The sequence below is a fragment of the Ursus arctos genome, unplaced genomic scaffold (assembly GCF_023065955.2).
Source record: "Ursus arctos isolate Adak ecotype North America unplaced genomic scaffold, UrsArc2.0 scaffold_5, whole genome shotgun sequence".
Lineage (NCBI taxonomy): Eukaryota > Metazoa > Chordata > Mammalia > Carnivora > Ursidae > Ursus > Ursus arctos.
In genome coordinates this window covers 81,874,604-81,891,114 of record NW_026623067.1, presented here as the reverse complement: position 1 = coordinate 81,891,114, position 16,511 = coordinate 81,874,604, and the positions used below count along the sequence as shown (strand labels likewise).

The 16,511-nt window shown below is 37.2% G+C and overlaps 1 protein-coding gene across 50 annotated transcripts in view; it reads right to left on the bottom strand.

Moving 5' to 3' along the window:
• Positions 1-16,511, bottom strand: part of PAM (peptidylglycine alpha-amidating monooxygenase) — a 271,170-nt gene that overhangs the window by 145,345 nt on the left and 109,314 nt on the right. For all 50 annotated transcript variants that reach the window (XM_048221066.2, XM_048221085.2, XM_048221072.2 and 47 more), the window contains 2 exons: positions 3,751-4,212; positions 2,682-2,802 (listed from right to left, as the gene is read on the bottom strand). In XM_048221066.2, coding sequence (XP_048077023.1) covers positions 2,682-2,802; positions 3,751-3,839 — 210 coding nt within the window. In that variant the 5' untranslated portion in view covers positions 3,840-4,212. The remainder of the gene's footprint in view (positions 1-2,681; positions 2,803-3,750; positions 4,213-16,511) is intronic.

Sequence of the window (16,511 nt, the reverse complement as noted above, 5' to 3'; positions counted from 1 at the left end):
CAACTGACTGAGCCACCCAGTGCCCCTTTGTAAGATTTTTTAAATGTCTTGTTCTTCAGATTATGGTTATTTCTTCTTTTGGCCTTTATTTTTGTCCTTGATCATTTTATTCTCTTAGATTTGGGGGGAGGGAGGGTTGGAGGAGAACCAACTCTTTTTATTCCCGTCTATCTTTTATTTCTTTCCTCTAATATGTTTCATTTTTGTTTTCTAACCTTGTAATCTCTGTTCCTCTTAAGGATCTGTGTTAAATTTAGTTTCATCTGCATTTTGTGAAAAGAATACTTTCTTCATCAAAAGTCCTCACACTACCACAGCTCTGCGTCTTCCTCACCAAGAACACCAAGTTCAGGAGGGCAGTGGGTTTCCGTGTCCATCTCTTCCTGGTTATACTCAGTAAGGAGAATGACTATCATTTCTCATGAAGGTTTACAAGGTATAGGTTGGCCAGATCAAGTTAGTAAATACTCGTGGCATTGACGTGATGGGGGAAAGTGGAAGAAACATTCAACAGCCAGTTCTGAGCTGACGAGGCAGAACAACTGAATCACTTACCCAGTTAGATAGTTTCAGTCACAAGTCAGAGAAAACCCAACTCAACCTGGTTGAAACAAAAAGCCCAACATAACTGAAAACTCCGTAAGGAGCAAGGTCACCCAGAACATCAGTTCTCTCAGTGTCTCTGCACTGCCTTCTCTGGTATTAGTTTTATCGTAAGCATGGCTGCCCTCATGCACCTAGCACACCCGGGGACTACGTGCCTTGTGCTCATAAGCAACAGAAAAACACATTCCCAGCAAAAGTCCTAAGATTTAATTGAACTGGTCTAGGTCACACCCCTTCTTCTGAACCAATTAGTGTGGAAGGGGAGGTGGAGGGCAGTGATTTGATAATTCTCATCCATGTGCTCCACTTCTAGGTCCTGGCTAGAAAGCTCCTGGAAACCACATGGCTTAAAGAGAAGGAGCCATGAGGACCTGTCTGCTGGGAAGGCGGCCAGCGAGTGCCCACTGCATGAGGCAAAGCTGCATGCAGACGGAGGAAAAGAATAAGCGGTAACTTCATATACGGTCTTTTTGCCATGGAGTTATTTTGATAATTATAAAATTATGAAAAAGAGTACACACATTTTACTTTATGAGAATTGAGCTGCTCTCCATTTTTTTAATAATCAATTCCTCTAGGAACTCTTTCTGAGAATATCGACGCCAACACAGTTACCTATTATTACTACTACTGTTAAATTAAATACGACTGTAAAATAACAACAAGAAAAAATAACAGACTAATAATGAACCTTGACAAATGACTATTTGAGAAAATATTAATATTCCTGTGGGAAAAGAGTGCATAAGGATCAGCTAGCGGATTTTTTTTAAAAAAGTAATATAAAGTCAGTTTTAATATAAAGCAAATACAGGTGAAAAAATCAATTTTAAGAAGTGAGAAGAGATGAGAAGAAGCACACTTCACAAGTGAGCAACTGTCACTGGCCTCTCGTGTTCCCAATCTCATTACACCTCTTCCGACTAAATACTAAATCAAAAGCTTATGGAATTAAAGGCCAGGACACTAACAACTGAATGTACAGAAAAGTCATCTGCCTGGTCATTTGCGAATGGGCAGGGGATGGGGTGTGGGTCATTTTGACAATAGTAAAGTAGTCATTTACAGATAGCTAGATCATATATAGGTTTTCAAATAAATGAATGTCAATCTTAGTCCCCCTCAAAAAGGACCGTGTGTATTTTCTTAGAGCATCTGAATGTCAATTTCAAAGGAATTCTCCCCAATAAGTAGAATACTTTTATTGTTCTTAATACTTTAAAAAAAAGAAAAAAGAAAATAGAATGTTATCTGCAACAATGAGTCATCAGCCACTGCAGCTCCACAACACCCTGGTCTTCCCCTGTCTCTGCAGCCCTTCAAAAGGAGAAGACTACCTTTTAATGACACACATAAATCCCGGCAGTGCCTGGTGCAAAGCGTAATTAATTCTGGCCTTTTTATGCTTAATGAAACACCTTGCAAACATGACAGCAGTGAGTTTGAGCTTCTTCTAAGATAGGGAAAGCCCTAGCAACAACCTAGTTCTACTCAAAATGCTCTGTAGGTCACATTCGTATGAGCTCTGCCATTATTTCTTCAAAATACATCTCTTATAACAAGCAAATCACACCAAAGAAAACTCACAATCAACCACCTGTGTGAACAGTTTTCTTAAGTTTTAAAAGTGTGCAATGTTTTGCAAATTCTTGGCAGTAAACACATGCTTTTATTTCTCAATTTGTGGCTGCGATAGAAGGGTATTTAAATAAAGTAATTTCTCAGATGCAGCTGTTCAATATCATTTCCCTTTATTAGAATAATTTTTCATATTTTAATACATACTTACATGCTGCATTACAGAGGCTATTAGTCCATTGAGAATTTCAAAACATAAATTTCTAAGGTTCCATTTCAAAACACAAATAACAATATGAGCAAATTTTTTAGAAAGAAATTTAACTGAAAGATTTACTTCTCTTTATAATACTCAATTATTCTGGCCCTACCTAAGGAGTCCTGAAAGCAAATGCCCACTTTCAAAGAAAGTTACTACTGCTGTAAATGCAGTTTTCTTGCTTCAATTATAGATAGTATACAGAACAAGGAATAACGAAATATAGAATTCCTCTCACCTGTTTAGGTGTAACTCCAGGCATGTGAATATCCAATGCAAAATCTGATGAATCAATAGGAATTACTGGTCTGGTGGTACCAAGACATTCATTGGAAAATGATCTGGTACTTTCTTTAAACCTTAAAAAAGAAGAACATTTCAATATTCTTGAACATAATGGAATCTTAATTCAATATGAGACAGAAAAAAAAAAGGAATTCTAAGACTTCAAGATGACAGATTATCGACTTAAATCCAAAACAACTCTAAAAGATATAATGACTATATAATGTTCTAAAACATCAGAATTGCATTTTATAGTCTAGGAGCAACATATGACCAACTTGGAAACAAAATATCATCAAAGCAAGCAAGCAGGCTACATTTAAAACTCGATTCAATAAAAGCTTCTCAAAATATATACTTTTTCTAGTGAAAATACAATATTAATAAATTAGAAATTAACATTGGCACGTCAGTTTTCTGATGGCATAAACATTAACTATAACCCAGTAAAATTTTTGTGACTATTTTGTGAGTGTCCAGTATCCCTAGCCAGAAACAAAACACCAACAATAATATTGCTAGTAGACAGAGCTGTACGAGGGGGGAAAGACTGCTATGTGAATTACAAATGTACAAGTGCATGAATATTTAATACGGTAATTATGAGGAGTGTGTACACAGCTCGGTGTTTTCTCCTGAGCTATTACAGTCCATGATCTGCTTCTCCCCACCGCTTATCTATCTTGGTATTTTATTCCTTGAGCTGTTTTAAACAAGAAGGCATTCAAGTCTAAACGACTCTACTATATATCTCCCCAAGAGGGAGTGATTAGTATTGGAAATCACAACTTCTAATTGGAGTTTTGAAAGCCAATGCAGCTTGGCTACAATACAGTGGGCTCTTTCTGTAAGGAGGACTTCACAACAAGTTACTGTGCTAAAATCCCAAGTCGTTTCAGCAAAGTAAATCAACCTTGCATATTTCTGCAACTCTCTGGTTCGTAAAAGTGATTACATTTTCAACAGCATGCACAGGAGCCATCCAAACAACATTCCGCCTGCTTTAAAAAACAAACACCCACCTCTTAAAGACAGAAAGTGGGCTTCTGAAACCCAAACAGCTGCTTGGAAAAACAAGGAGGAGAACTAGCAGGCTCGGAACGCCAGCCATGTCCTCGCCGCTGCGGCCCCGCCGGGAGAGCACCCGGCAGCGCAGAGCTGGGCTGGGGCCGGCGGTCGGGCAGCGGCGCCGCCAGCAGCCGCTACTTCATGGCCCGGGCGCGGCGGGCGTCCTGCGGCGGCCACACAACCATCTGCCTGCGAGAGCCGCGAGCTGGACGCGGCGAGGTGTCTGGATCACCAGCCGCAGGCAGAAACCCGTGCGAAGGCGGTACTTTTGTCCAGTCCGCAAGCGGAAGCTTTCCACCCTCCAGAGCTCCTTTCTGCCCTGGCGCTGGGACTAGACGCGCGAGGTCCTTATCATTCAGGAATGACAGGGACTGTGAGGGCTATCACACAACCCCGCGTCAGTCATCATTCAGAACCTGCAAAAATAGAAGCAGATAATGGATGACTAACACATTACAGCATTTGTCCTCAGCAAATCCCAGCTGAGATTCTTTAATACATTAGTAGTTTTCACAAGCTTGAGCCCAAGCCTGGGGAAAATGCTGGTCCGTTGATCTCCCTCCCCCATGACCAGCCCCCAAGATCTCACAGACCCTCATAGCCCCTGTTCTGCCTTTTGCTCTTTCTTTCTCCATCACACCCACTCTCACCTTTTCCTTTCCTAATTCTTCCCTCCTTTTCCCTTTCATCCACCCCACTCTCTGGATTTCTTCTCCTTACTTCCTGTATCACTCCCTTCGGTCATCAAAAATGCACTCAATTCCTCTGCCGAATGTAAACAAAGTTATTCACACAAATGACAAAGGTACAAGAAAAGGGAGAAAAGAAAAAAAAAAAAAACTAAAGAGAGGCAGAGACAAAGGACTTGGCTACAACAGTATTCAAATAGAAAAAGACTTTGAGAACAAAGGCATGTTTATATGCATGCATCAACAGTGCTAGAGATTTAAGGAGAAAGATACCCCTGTCAAGAATGATCACTGAGGAAGTAATCTCTGAAGTTCTCAAGACGATTTTAAAGCAAATAAAAAATCTACAGCTAACACGATATATGAAATATAAATGCCTATTTAAAAATCCTGTATCAGATACACAAAGTAATAATTTCTTACTTATGAGACATCCCTCCCAAAAGATATTCTTTCCTGAATAAAGTTTGGAAATTTACAAGACAATGCAATTAGAAACAGTAGGGAGAATCTCTGCTGGCCCCCAAATAAATTTTATCTATAAAGGGTATGATCAAGAACTCAATACTCATGTATATGAGAAGCCATGCAGAACTCAAGATTTTAGAAAGAAGACTCAACTAGGCTAAATTTTGAAATATGCTTGTTTTGACTTTACTATTTTTCTGAACATACTTCAGACTGTGCATCAAGTTTGTAACATTTAGTTAGAAGATCCTATTTTAAGATGTATCATTCACAATAGAAAAATAGTTCTGAAGCAAAACATGTCTCAAAGTTTTACTTTAATCACTAATTACAAGCATGGTTTGGGGAATCTCAAATAAATCCATTAACCAGCTGAATAAAAGTAAAAACCAAAAATCAGCAAGAGAAGGGTGTCACAATAATACACTAGCCTCTAAATTATCTTTCGGAACTCACCAGATATTGAAGCTAATCTAAGAAAAACCCCGAAAAGCAACAACAACAAAAAAAGCAAAGAAGCAAAAACAAACTAACAGAAAACAAAACAAAAAAGTATGAACTAACCTTAAATTAAATCAGAAAACTTCATGGTCAGTACTTTCTAGAAGAAACACGTCTTACACCAAATACAAATAAAACATGACGGAATATCCAATCAATCTAAGGGTGCTTAGGGCTCACCAGCACCCAAAGACCACAATTAATTTACATAAGCAATGGCATTTTTAAAAGACGGATGATATTTGTTTGAACTTTCTCTTTGGCTTGCTGTTTGAGCTTCCAGCAACAAAAACCTGCAGCTTTGTCTGAATCCTGTGGGTAAAGGAAAGAAGTTCTCTGGAAGAGAAACAATTGGCCTGAAAGCTATACTATTGCTTTTGCAACAAAATATAATCCTGTCTAATGACAATATGTCACATACTCTGAAGTTCTCTTTTTTTTTTAAATATGTGTGAAGAAGGATTATATTTTTTATTTCATGCAGAACAGGATTCAAGGACAGTCTTTCTTCCAGTTGACAGGGAGATACGGTATTATACAAACACTTGAAACAAATTTAGTATTAAAATTCTCTAACAGGAACACATCCTTAAGCACTAGCCTTTGAAAAAATATTCCACTTATCTCTGATTGATTTGATTACCTTTGATGTCCCTAAAACACCCACTAAAAGAAAGGGAACTGAAGTTGTGGGTTAGAAGCAAAGTTGATATTTACAGCCATGAACTGAACAAAAGGTCCTACAGAAATGAAAGCTAATTATGCTTCTTGGTTCTTCATGCCTTGTAAACTAAAGACAAAGTACAAATCACCATATAAAAAAATAATGGTTAACCAGGTTATGTCATTTGTTATTTTATAATTCTTGATAATTGTGGAATATATAATATTCAAATCTTAGTAGTCTTTATTCAGGATTTTAAAAACTAAAAACACATTCCCTTGAGATAATCCATTCCCTCATCCAAAAAACTAATTCATAATTTCATATTCTGTTCAAAATATTGTTGGGTTTTATAAAATGAATAAAACCGAAAGAGAATACAGTCTATTAAGGGAGATGAGGACCTAACACCACTAATATAAGGTATGTTTAGAAGTAGTATTCCTGTACTATACTATTGTACTATAAAAAGAATTCAGGGAATTTTGAGGAAGAAAAGATCATTTTAACCTTCAAGAGGACAGTAAGGAAAGGAGAAAGGTAAAGCAGTTGTCAGTGGAAGTGGTTGCTTGGAGGGTTGGGTTTCCACAGTGGGAGATGGACGGTGCATATTCCAGATTAAGGGAAGGGCAGGGGCAGAGGAGTCCAAGTAGTAGGCAGATGCAGATTCACTATTTTATTTGTAATACGAAGCAAATATTCTGTTTCCACGTCCATAAATTCTTAGCAAGAATGATGTATAGTTTATACTGGTACACATCTTAATTTCCAGAACAGTGATATTATGTAGTAAGTACAGCTTAGTACAGAGGACCATAAAACTAACTTAGCTTTTATGAAGTAAGCATTCCATTCCTTTAGATTTTCATGGGGGGGGGGGGGGGGAAGGTAGTTGAAATTTGTAATTGATCAAAGAATCAAATAAATATATTGGCCATTCATTCATTAATTCATTTATTCAACAAGAGAGAACCAAGACAGCATAGTGGCTGAGAGTTTGTAAACCAAAGCAAAACTGCCCAGACTCCTGGCTCCATCACTGAACAGCCTTGTGAAACTGGGCAAGTACCTAGCCTCCCTTTGCCTCAATTTCCTCAAAAGTAAAATGAAAAATCCTACTACCTAGCTCATAGGGCTGTTACAAGAAGTACATGAATTCATAGCCTTAGAACAGTGCCAGACACATAATATATGTTCGCTATTACTGTTCTTGCAACAAGCATTTATTGAGTGCCTAAGAGTATATTAATGCTGGGGATGGTGATAATCAAGACAGATAAAGTTCTCAGTCTTACCGAGATTGCCTTCTAGTGGGGGAGAAAACCAATGAAAATAACTCCCAAATTATAAATTTCATTTTCTTTTAAGGAGATTTTACGTGGTTTCCTACAATGACTTATGATTAAACTGATGAAAGGATGCATATCCATTCACACAGCAATTCAACTCTAGGGATTTATTCTTAGGCAAAATTGAACAAAGGCACAAACATGTTTAGAATGATATTTACTGGCACTGTATATAATAACAAAGAACTGTTTATTTATAATAGCAAAGAACTAGAATCAATTTAAATGCTCATCAATGGGAGACTGGCAAAAAAATTTTTTTGGATATAAAAACTTGAATACTATGCATCCTTTTTAAAAAGGACAAGATGGGTCTATTTTTATAGGCAAGGTCATATTCTAGGACATATTTTTTTTCTTCTTGCATAATGAAAAAATGTTTAAACAATCTCAAACTTATAGAAATGTTGGAAGTAGAGTTACAGAGAATTTTTTTTCTTTAACCATTTGAGAGTAAATTGCTGACGTGGTCCCTCATCACCCCTGAATACTTGAGTCTGCATTTCCTAAAGCACATTCTACCACATGATCACAATCCAGCCATTGAAATAAACATACTCGCACTAACACATTACGACCGTCTAAGCCTCAGTCTCCAATCTTTGCCAACTCTCCCAACAATATCCCTTATAGCAAATGAATCCAGTTCAGAATCAAGTGTTACATGTAAAGTTTATCATGTGTCTAGTCTCCTTCATTCCAAGAGAGCTTCTCAGTCTGTCTTTACCTTTTATGACCTTGACTCTATTAAGACTACAGGCCAGTTATTTTGCAGAATGCCTCTCAATTAATATTATTTTCTATTTCACAAGGACTAGATTCAGGCTGTGCATCTCTGGCAGGAATATCACGGAAGTGATGCTGTGTTCTTAATTTTCTGTATTAGTTGTCCATTGCCACATATCAAATCATCCCAAAACTTACTAGTTGAAAACAACAAATATTACCTCAAAGAGTTTCTGTGCATAAAGACAAGAAGCAGGTTAGCTGGGTGTTTCTCTCATGAGGTTGCAATCACGATGCTGGCAAGGGCTACAGTCATCTGAAGGCTTGAGTGGGGCTGAAGGATCTGCTTGCAAAGTGGCTTACTCATGTGGCTGGCAAGTTAGTGCGGCTTTTAGCAGAAACAACCTCTCCTCACTATGTGGCCCTCTCTGTAAGGGCTGCTTAAGGGCCCTTAACAACATGGCAGCTGTCTTCCCCCAGAGTGAGCAAGGTCTTTTAGCATCTAGCATCTGAAGTCACATGTCATCATTTCTGTAATATGCCATGGTTACGCAGGACAGCCCCACTAGTGTGGACAAAGACAACCTAAGTGCATGAATACCAGGAGGCAAAGATCATCTTCTTGGAAGCTGGCTACAACAGCATCTCATGAGATGGCATGCAATTTTCATTTGCTCATTACTGATTATGTCAACCTTAATCATTTGATTAAGGTGGTGTCTTCCAGGCTTTTCCACTGTAAAGATATTGTTTTGCCCTTTGTAATAATTTTTTTTTTTGGTGGAAAGGTTATTTTTGACTTTGTAAATATTTTAATTTTTAGCAAACTTTCATTTTATTCAGTTCTTTATCATATCATAATGGACTCAGTGTTTCCTATTTTATTCAATGGGTTTTAATCTGTTACTAACTCGATTTATTTACATGATTTACTTTGATGCTCAATCTGTCTCAGTTGTGGCCCCTTTAAGCTAGCTTTTGTGTCCTTCTGACAGATTCCATTATCCTTTGAGCACTTTCTTGCTTTTTTGCCCCTTCTCCCATCTGGGTTCAAAACCCCACACCAGGCCTTTCTCTTTGTGCTCTTCCTCGCCCTTTGCCTTTGCTGACATCCTTCAGTGGATGCCTTCTTTACCCTGTTTGGGCTATGGCATCCTATGCCAGGACCCCAACCCACCACACTGTTGCTCTCCTTACCCAAAGTGTGTTCCATACCCTATGCCAGGTTGCCCTCCCTGGATGCCTACCTTGCTCTGCCCCACATAACAGCTTTAGGACTGAATTGTTCAGAGAGAGAAAAGAAATCGAATTATAGAACTGTATACACATGTATTTATAAATCTGAAGAAATATAACTCAATTTTATTTCCAATGGTTTTCTATGGGGATAGGTGGGGGAAAAGGCAAACTTTCACTTTCCATTTATATGCTTTTGCAGTCTTTTAACTTCCACAAGCTTATATTACTTTTTATAACCAGAAAAATATAGTTGCAGATACAGATGTAGATATGCATTTTAAAATATTTTATTGGATGTGAATCTCTATATTTCAATTTACATGTTAATTTCTATCTGAGCTAGGTGATGTCTTGAAAAACAAATAACTCTCATTTCGTGGCAAGAACTTTACAAACTACATTTTATGGTGGTTTTATAGTTGTAATGCAGGGTTTCTCCAGCTCAGTACTAGCAACACTTTGGGCCCGATACTTCTTCATTGTAGGGCACTGGCCTGTGTGCTACAGGATGTTCGACAGCATCTCTGGACTCTACCCACTAGATTCCAGTGGGTCCAGTGTCACTCCCTTCAGCTGTGACAACAAAAATGTCTCAGACATTGCCAAATGTCTTCTGCAGGGTAAAATCACCTTGGTTGAGAACCATTGTTGTAATATGGTTCATCAAGATGAAGCTTACTAACTCGTAAATCAAATGTCATATAATTCCCTTCAAATACATATGAGACAAAAATCACCAAAAAAGTGGTTGCCCATACGGAACTTCTAAATAATGGGAAAATAACAGTCAAAAAAGCAAGTAACATTTATCGACTTATATGCCAGGTGTTGATTTTATACATATTATCTCACTGAATTCTTATTACTTTGAAGTATAGGCTATTATTCTTATTTTATAGATGACGACTCTAAGCCTTAAAAAAATAATTAACTTGCTCTGGTTACTCAGCAGTAGAGTAAGGATTCAAATCCTGGCATGTACACTCTGGAATGTATACTCTCAACTCTTAGGTTTCAACATAAAAAAGACTCTCTCTATTCATAGGGGATGTTTTCTTCAGGTACAAAAGGGCCCAGTCCTCTGAAGATCACTTTATTATAAAATAATAGACAATGTTTATTGAGCAACTATTACGTGACAGGCACTGTACTAATAATAAGCTCAACTGAATCCTTACCTGAAGCAACTGAAAGTCATACCATTATCATTCCCACTTTGCAGAGTGGAAACTGGACAGAAAGAGAACCGGTAATTTGTCCAGGGTACCTAGCTGCGATTTCACTCAGGCAATCTGACACCACACTTGAAGCCCTTAATTACTCAGCTATCAATGTAACTTAGTCTTTTTTTTTCATTCACATATTAGGAAGCATTCATACTTCCTCTGCAAGCCTACTAACATGACTCATTTAGCTAATTCAGAAAGAACAAATTGAAGATTTATGACTAAGGTCCAAATCTGGCCCAAAAGTAGGTTTTGTTTGGCTTGCACGAATTTTTCCCAACTGAATCTGAATTCTGAGAAAACATTTCAAAATGAAAAGATTTCACATAAAAAGTGTCTTTTGAAGAATTGTAAAATCTGGCATCATTGGACCACATTTCCATATGGCAACAATTAACTGAGCCAAGTAGTGTCTTTCCTTTAAGACAGGGCCAGCAATCTGAAGATTGCCTCACTCCCCACTGCTCTCTATTACTCCCAGATCCTAAGGACAAGAGCAGTTGTTTTAACTGCCACCCAGCACTAAGGTACAGTTGTCTGTGTATTCATTTGAGGTCTTTATTTTGCTTTGTTTTGTTTTTCACACCTGACCAGCCTTGTTCATTATCATTACTAGCTGTACCGTAAAATTATCTGTGTTGTGACCCCAGAGGCACACCCTTTCTCTGTTTAAGAAGGTAAACTTCACCCTATATATAGCATAGAATTTGCCACAATTTGACATACAAAGTTGCTGCTCCTTTCCTCTCCTCTCCTCTCCTCTCCTCTCCTCTCCTCTCCTCTCCTCTCCTCTCCTCTCCTCTCCTCTCCTCCCCTCCCCTCCCTTCCCCTCCCCTCTTCTCTTCTCTTCACTTCTTTCTTTTTAAGGTTCTCTTCATTACCAAGGCACACCAAATTGAGTGGCATTTTTCTGCACGTGGATTTGTTTGGGATTCGTTATTTTAATATGCAGCCAATTTGAAGTATTTTTCCCTTGCAAGTCAGAATTGGCTGGGTAACTATAGAATATTTTTGTTAAAAAAAAAATCTCAGGGGTACCATTCAGTATATGATTCTACTAAAAAAACAACTTGCCAACAGGAACAAATTTTACTTTATTTTTTGGTTTCCATGATCAGTACCAGATGCCCTTTAAATATGTTCATTAGTCATCAAATCACTCAGTCCTGTAAATACTTCCATGGGGAAAAAAACAAGAGACATTATTCTTAATTAAATTTCTCAGCTTTGACTAATACAAATGTTACTTCATAACACATGTATCTAAAGTCGGTGCTGGCATGTTTTAATGTAAGACAAAACAGATCCCTGAGTTCCAATCAGCACACATCTTTGAGTTCTAAGGACTGCACTGGGAAGTTCTCAAGCAACCAGAGCCTTGCACAGCAGAGCACTCCTGATGATGTCAGAGAAGCAGAAGACCTCCTTTGTATGCTACTTATTTGCCTAACAAGTATCTGATTAATTTATGAGCTCAGAACATCACAGAGAATTTAGTTTCAGAAAAAGAGCACAAAGCACTTCTGCAGCTCTCACCACTTTTTTCCTTGAAACATTCCTGTTGAGTGACAGGGAACAAGGTGTCACCCTTGTTCTGCAGAGTCACTTAGCAAGATGAAGAGTCTTCAGTGATGTCTGTCCTAACTCATGGAGTGAGTCAGCGATGCGGGCCTAAACTTACAAGCTATCTCCACAAGATGCCACTTCAAAAATTAATAAACTCTCTTTTCCCTCTTCAGTGAAGTTTTTGAGAAAGCAGTTTGAAACTAATACCCAAGACCTGACTAAATTTCAAGTGTCTGGTGTTTTTCAATAAAGTGTGGATCACTGAAAGAACCACTGATTTTTCTATTGAAAGGTGTTTTGTATTACTCTTGTGATGCTTCCTTTGTGGGTCTTTTCATTAGTCTTTTCTTCCATTTTTAAGAGGAAGTCGGTATAGAATGGGGTTGGGAGGGGACCCCATTTAAGCACGAATATTTAATGCCTGGCATTGGGCTTAGAAGGATGTGGTCTGAAGGCTGGGATCTGCCTCTCCTTTCGTCTGTCTTGCAATTATCCACACATTTTTAAAAACAAGATGTCCTCTTTTGTAGGGATTTTTTTTTCCTGTTTGAGTCCACATCCTTAGGCTTGCTTATTTCCAAAGCACTTTACTACATGTTTTGTTAAATGCTTCCTGATGACTTCAGAGGCAGGAGCTATTAACTACACGTGAAATCTGGCTCAGATCCAGAACATGCTAAAAACAAGTTTAAAAATAAGTATTCTTTTTCTTAATAAGCAAAAAATCTACAGGAAAATATTCAGATTCTCATTCAAAAATAACACTTACCTTCATCTTTTGCTTCTTCTGTTACTCACACAGAAGCATTTTCTCCCATAGCAGAACCAAATTTTCAAATGATTCTCATGTTTTCCATTTCAAATGTTCAAATACTTACCATAAAATGCCCATAAACATACCCCTTTCTATTACATAAGTTTGGCTGTCCTTTTCTTCAAGTCTCTCAGCGCTATAATTACAGTACTGAGAAAAGTGGAATCTATAATCATATAATGCTATTATATAATTGCAAAGCTTATGTGATTTTTTCTTAGAGATCATAAAAAAATGCCAAAACATTCTCTCATTTATACAATTCTTCTCAATTGAGTTTACAGTAACCTAGAGGGAGTCTATAAAATCTACACTACACACTGCCCCCATCGGTCCATCTCAACTATATAATTTGAAAGCCACGAAAAATAGGAACTCAGTTGCTTAAAAACATTTTAATGTTTCTTATTTTATGGCAAAGAATACAATAACATTTAGCTTAATCATAAGAAATGCATTTGAAATTTTAAATATGCAATTCACCATTGAAAGAAGTATAATGTACTGAAGTAGCTTATACTCAGATTATTTTAATTTCTAGTCTATAATAATAGTTTTCTTTGATCAGTGTCCCCAAACACCCCATGAACTATCAATGAAGAGCTTCATAATTTTCTTCTGGCTGAAAAGGATCAAAGCATTCTTACGTTTGCTAGAACTCTTTGATACTGCTGCACAAACAGGTGGTGAATTTATTTCATTGCTGCTAAAGTGTTTCTTGCTGTCTTGAGCTTAGGAAGAAGTAGTTTAAAGATGCTTACAGACCAGCTTGCTCTACCCCAATTTTTAATCTTCTTTACAAGGTTTCACATAGTGTTTTGCACTACACCTTGGAACTGAAAATGGAAGCTAAAAAATTATGAGGCCCATAATCCTCCAGGTCTCAGAGAACACCGTGGGTGGAGTCCTGGTGGTCCTGCCCCAAGGAAGTGAGGCGTGAGCACACACAGTTGATTTTGTTTGCGTTCTCGCTCCATTGTGGACGTTATATGCCCTGACCTTGAGTTATATCACAACTAAAAGTTGAGTTTTTAAGTCACAGAAAAATGTGAACTAGCCAACTGTGTTGGCCAATTTTAACCAAAATAAAGAAGCCCACAACAGTAACAGACGGAAAAATGGTTCCCATCTTTGAAGTAAGAAAACCCTTTTCTAAAATCACAAATTTCATGGACCCATCTATGATTATAATGATACTTTTAACAATCAAAAAAATATTTAACAATTACTAAGTATTTGCTATATGCTAGACAGTGTTTTAAGTACTCCTCATGTATTATTTCATTTAATTTTCACAACACCCTTTGAACTAGGGTATTATCTCCATTTTACAGATGAGGAAATAGAGGCACAGAGAGGTTAAGGAATTTGCTTGACATTGACAATGGCTGATTTCAGAGGTAGGAGCTATTAAATGCCAGGCTACACTTGATAGAGGCTGTAAGTCTAGTATTTGTTTATTAAGAAAATATGGAAAGGCTAAGTAAACTATTACTGATTCAGTAATGCTTCTCAATGAACTTGTATTTTGTCCCCCATATAACTAAAACCAATAGGACACATAACACATGAGGTTTCACATCGCAAAATGCCTGCTTCCAACCAGTGACTCCAGGCTCCACCCTGAATCTCCCTCCTCCAGGGGATTCTGAGTCAAAAGGTGGAAACCACTGGTGTTATGGGAGTAGAGACTTGCACTTGAAATCAGAAGTTGTGGTTCTGAGTCCCATTTTAGGGATTCATTTCACATTTCTGCACTTTGGTTTCTTCCTGTACCAATAAGGGATAATTGATAAATGCACTACCAAGTGGCTACCATGAGAAACAAGTTAACCTGGGCAAATTCTGAAATGATTAAAGTGCCAGGGAGACATAAGTTCTTGTTAGTGTTTCACAGTCAGCTTTATCAATGGATAAATTCAAAAATCTTTCTTTTATTTTTCTACTTTTGCACTGTTCATTCTGAATGTATTTATACATCATCTCTGAGTAAAGTTTCAGAGTACTAGAACATCTTCATATGGCAGACATGGTAAAATTATCCCTGAAAAGTCAGGGAAAAAATAGGGCTAAAAGATCCAAATTTAAACACTCTTCCTAACAAGAAAAATAAGAACAAAAATAGTAACTCTGTCATTCAGCAAAAAGAGAACTAAAATCTTAATCTAAATCATTTGAAATGTGCTTCAGTAATCAGGAATAGCATCTGCATTTCAAGGGAATTACCAATGTTATGTTGAGATTATTAGGAATCATTTAGTGAGTACAGGCTCTGACAGGTACGGTATGTCACGGCCTTTGAGTTTGTGTCGCATGACTTAAGGAAACCATACAAAGGCAGGCTTGCCCAACCAGCTGCCCAAAAACATCAGTGGTGGAATAAATAACATGAATTTATAATCCACAAGCAGATTTTTTTTTTTTTTTGGAAACAAATAAATATAAAATGGGAGACCCAAGTAGGTGCTTGGGATTTAAGTAAGACAAACAGATTCTTTATTAGTAATGCTTGCTTATCTCTTTAGAGGAATACTGACAAGAAACATAACTTCTTGTTGCTAAAGCATTTTGACAAGGAAATGTTGCTCTGTAACTACCAAGTACTACACAAGTATTAAATGCTATATAAGTTATCAAGTTTACTACTATTTACTTGATTCTATTAAATTTAATATTTATTCCTAAATAGAGGGATTATGTGAATTACTTTGCTGGAAGACGGTTCTTTAGAAATGGAATTTCTTTCAGCATTTGAAATGGAATTTTAACAGTCGGTATATAGTACAAATTTTACTTTCTTAAAAATTTGCTTCCTATTATAATGAATTTCTATGATCACAAGGTTAAGTTTCTCTTTCAAAAAGCAAAGAAATCATGCAGATAAAGAAACTCTGGTCATAATACAATTTATGACAACATGTGAAACTCTATTAATAAGGCAAACAATGTAGTACCAGGCCAGTAATTCCACCAAAAGACTTCTCTCTTTTGAAACAGCATATTCCTAAAGATTTTGTAAAAATAGAAGCCAAATTAAAAAAAAAAAAAAAAGGACCTTAGGCCTTTAAATATACTATTCATAAAGGTATGGTAGTTATAGGTTTAGAGTGATCATATTTATTGTTACTTTAAAATACATTAAGGGCTTCATCAAACCTTTTAACAAAATAAAACTATAAAATAATCAGTGGTTTACATAATCAGTCCAAAGGTGTATCAGAATATACTTAAAAGAAGCTGACCATTTTATCTTTCAATATGATTTTCCAGGAAATTTATGTCTCTATCAATGCATTCAAAATTAATGGCCCATGCTTGACCAGCTGGTCATTCCCACTATCATAATCGCCAGCAAGATAACTGCTTCATTGATTCAGGGATGGATACCAACTGGAAGGTAGTTCCCAGGCTGCTCATGCTGGTATACATCTAGGAAAAGACTGTACCGATTACTGCTCTTTGGGAATGGTAGA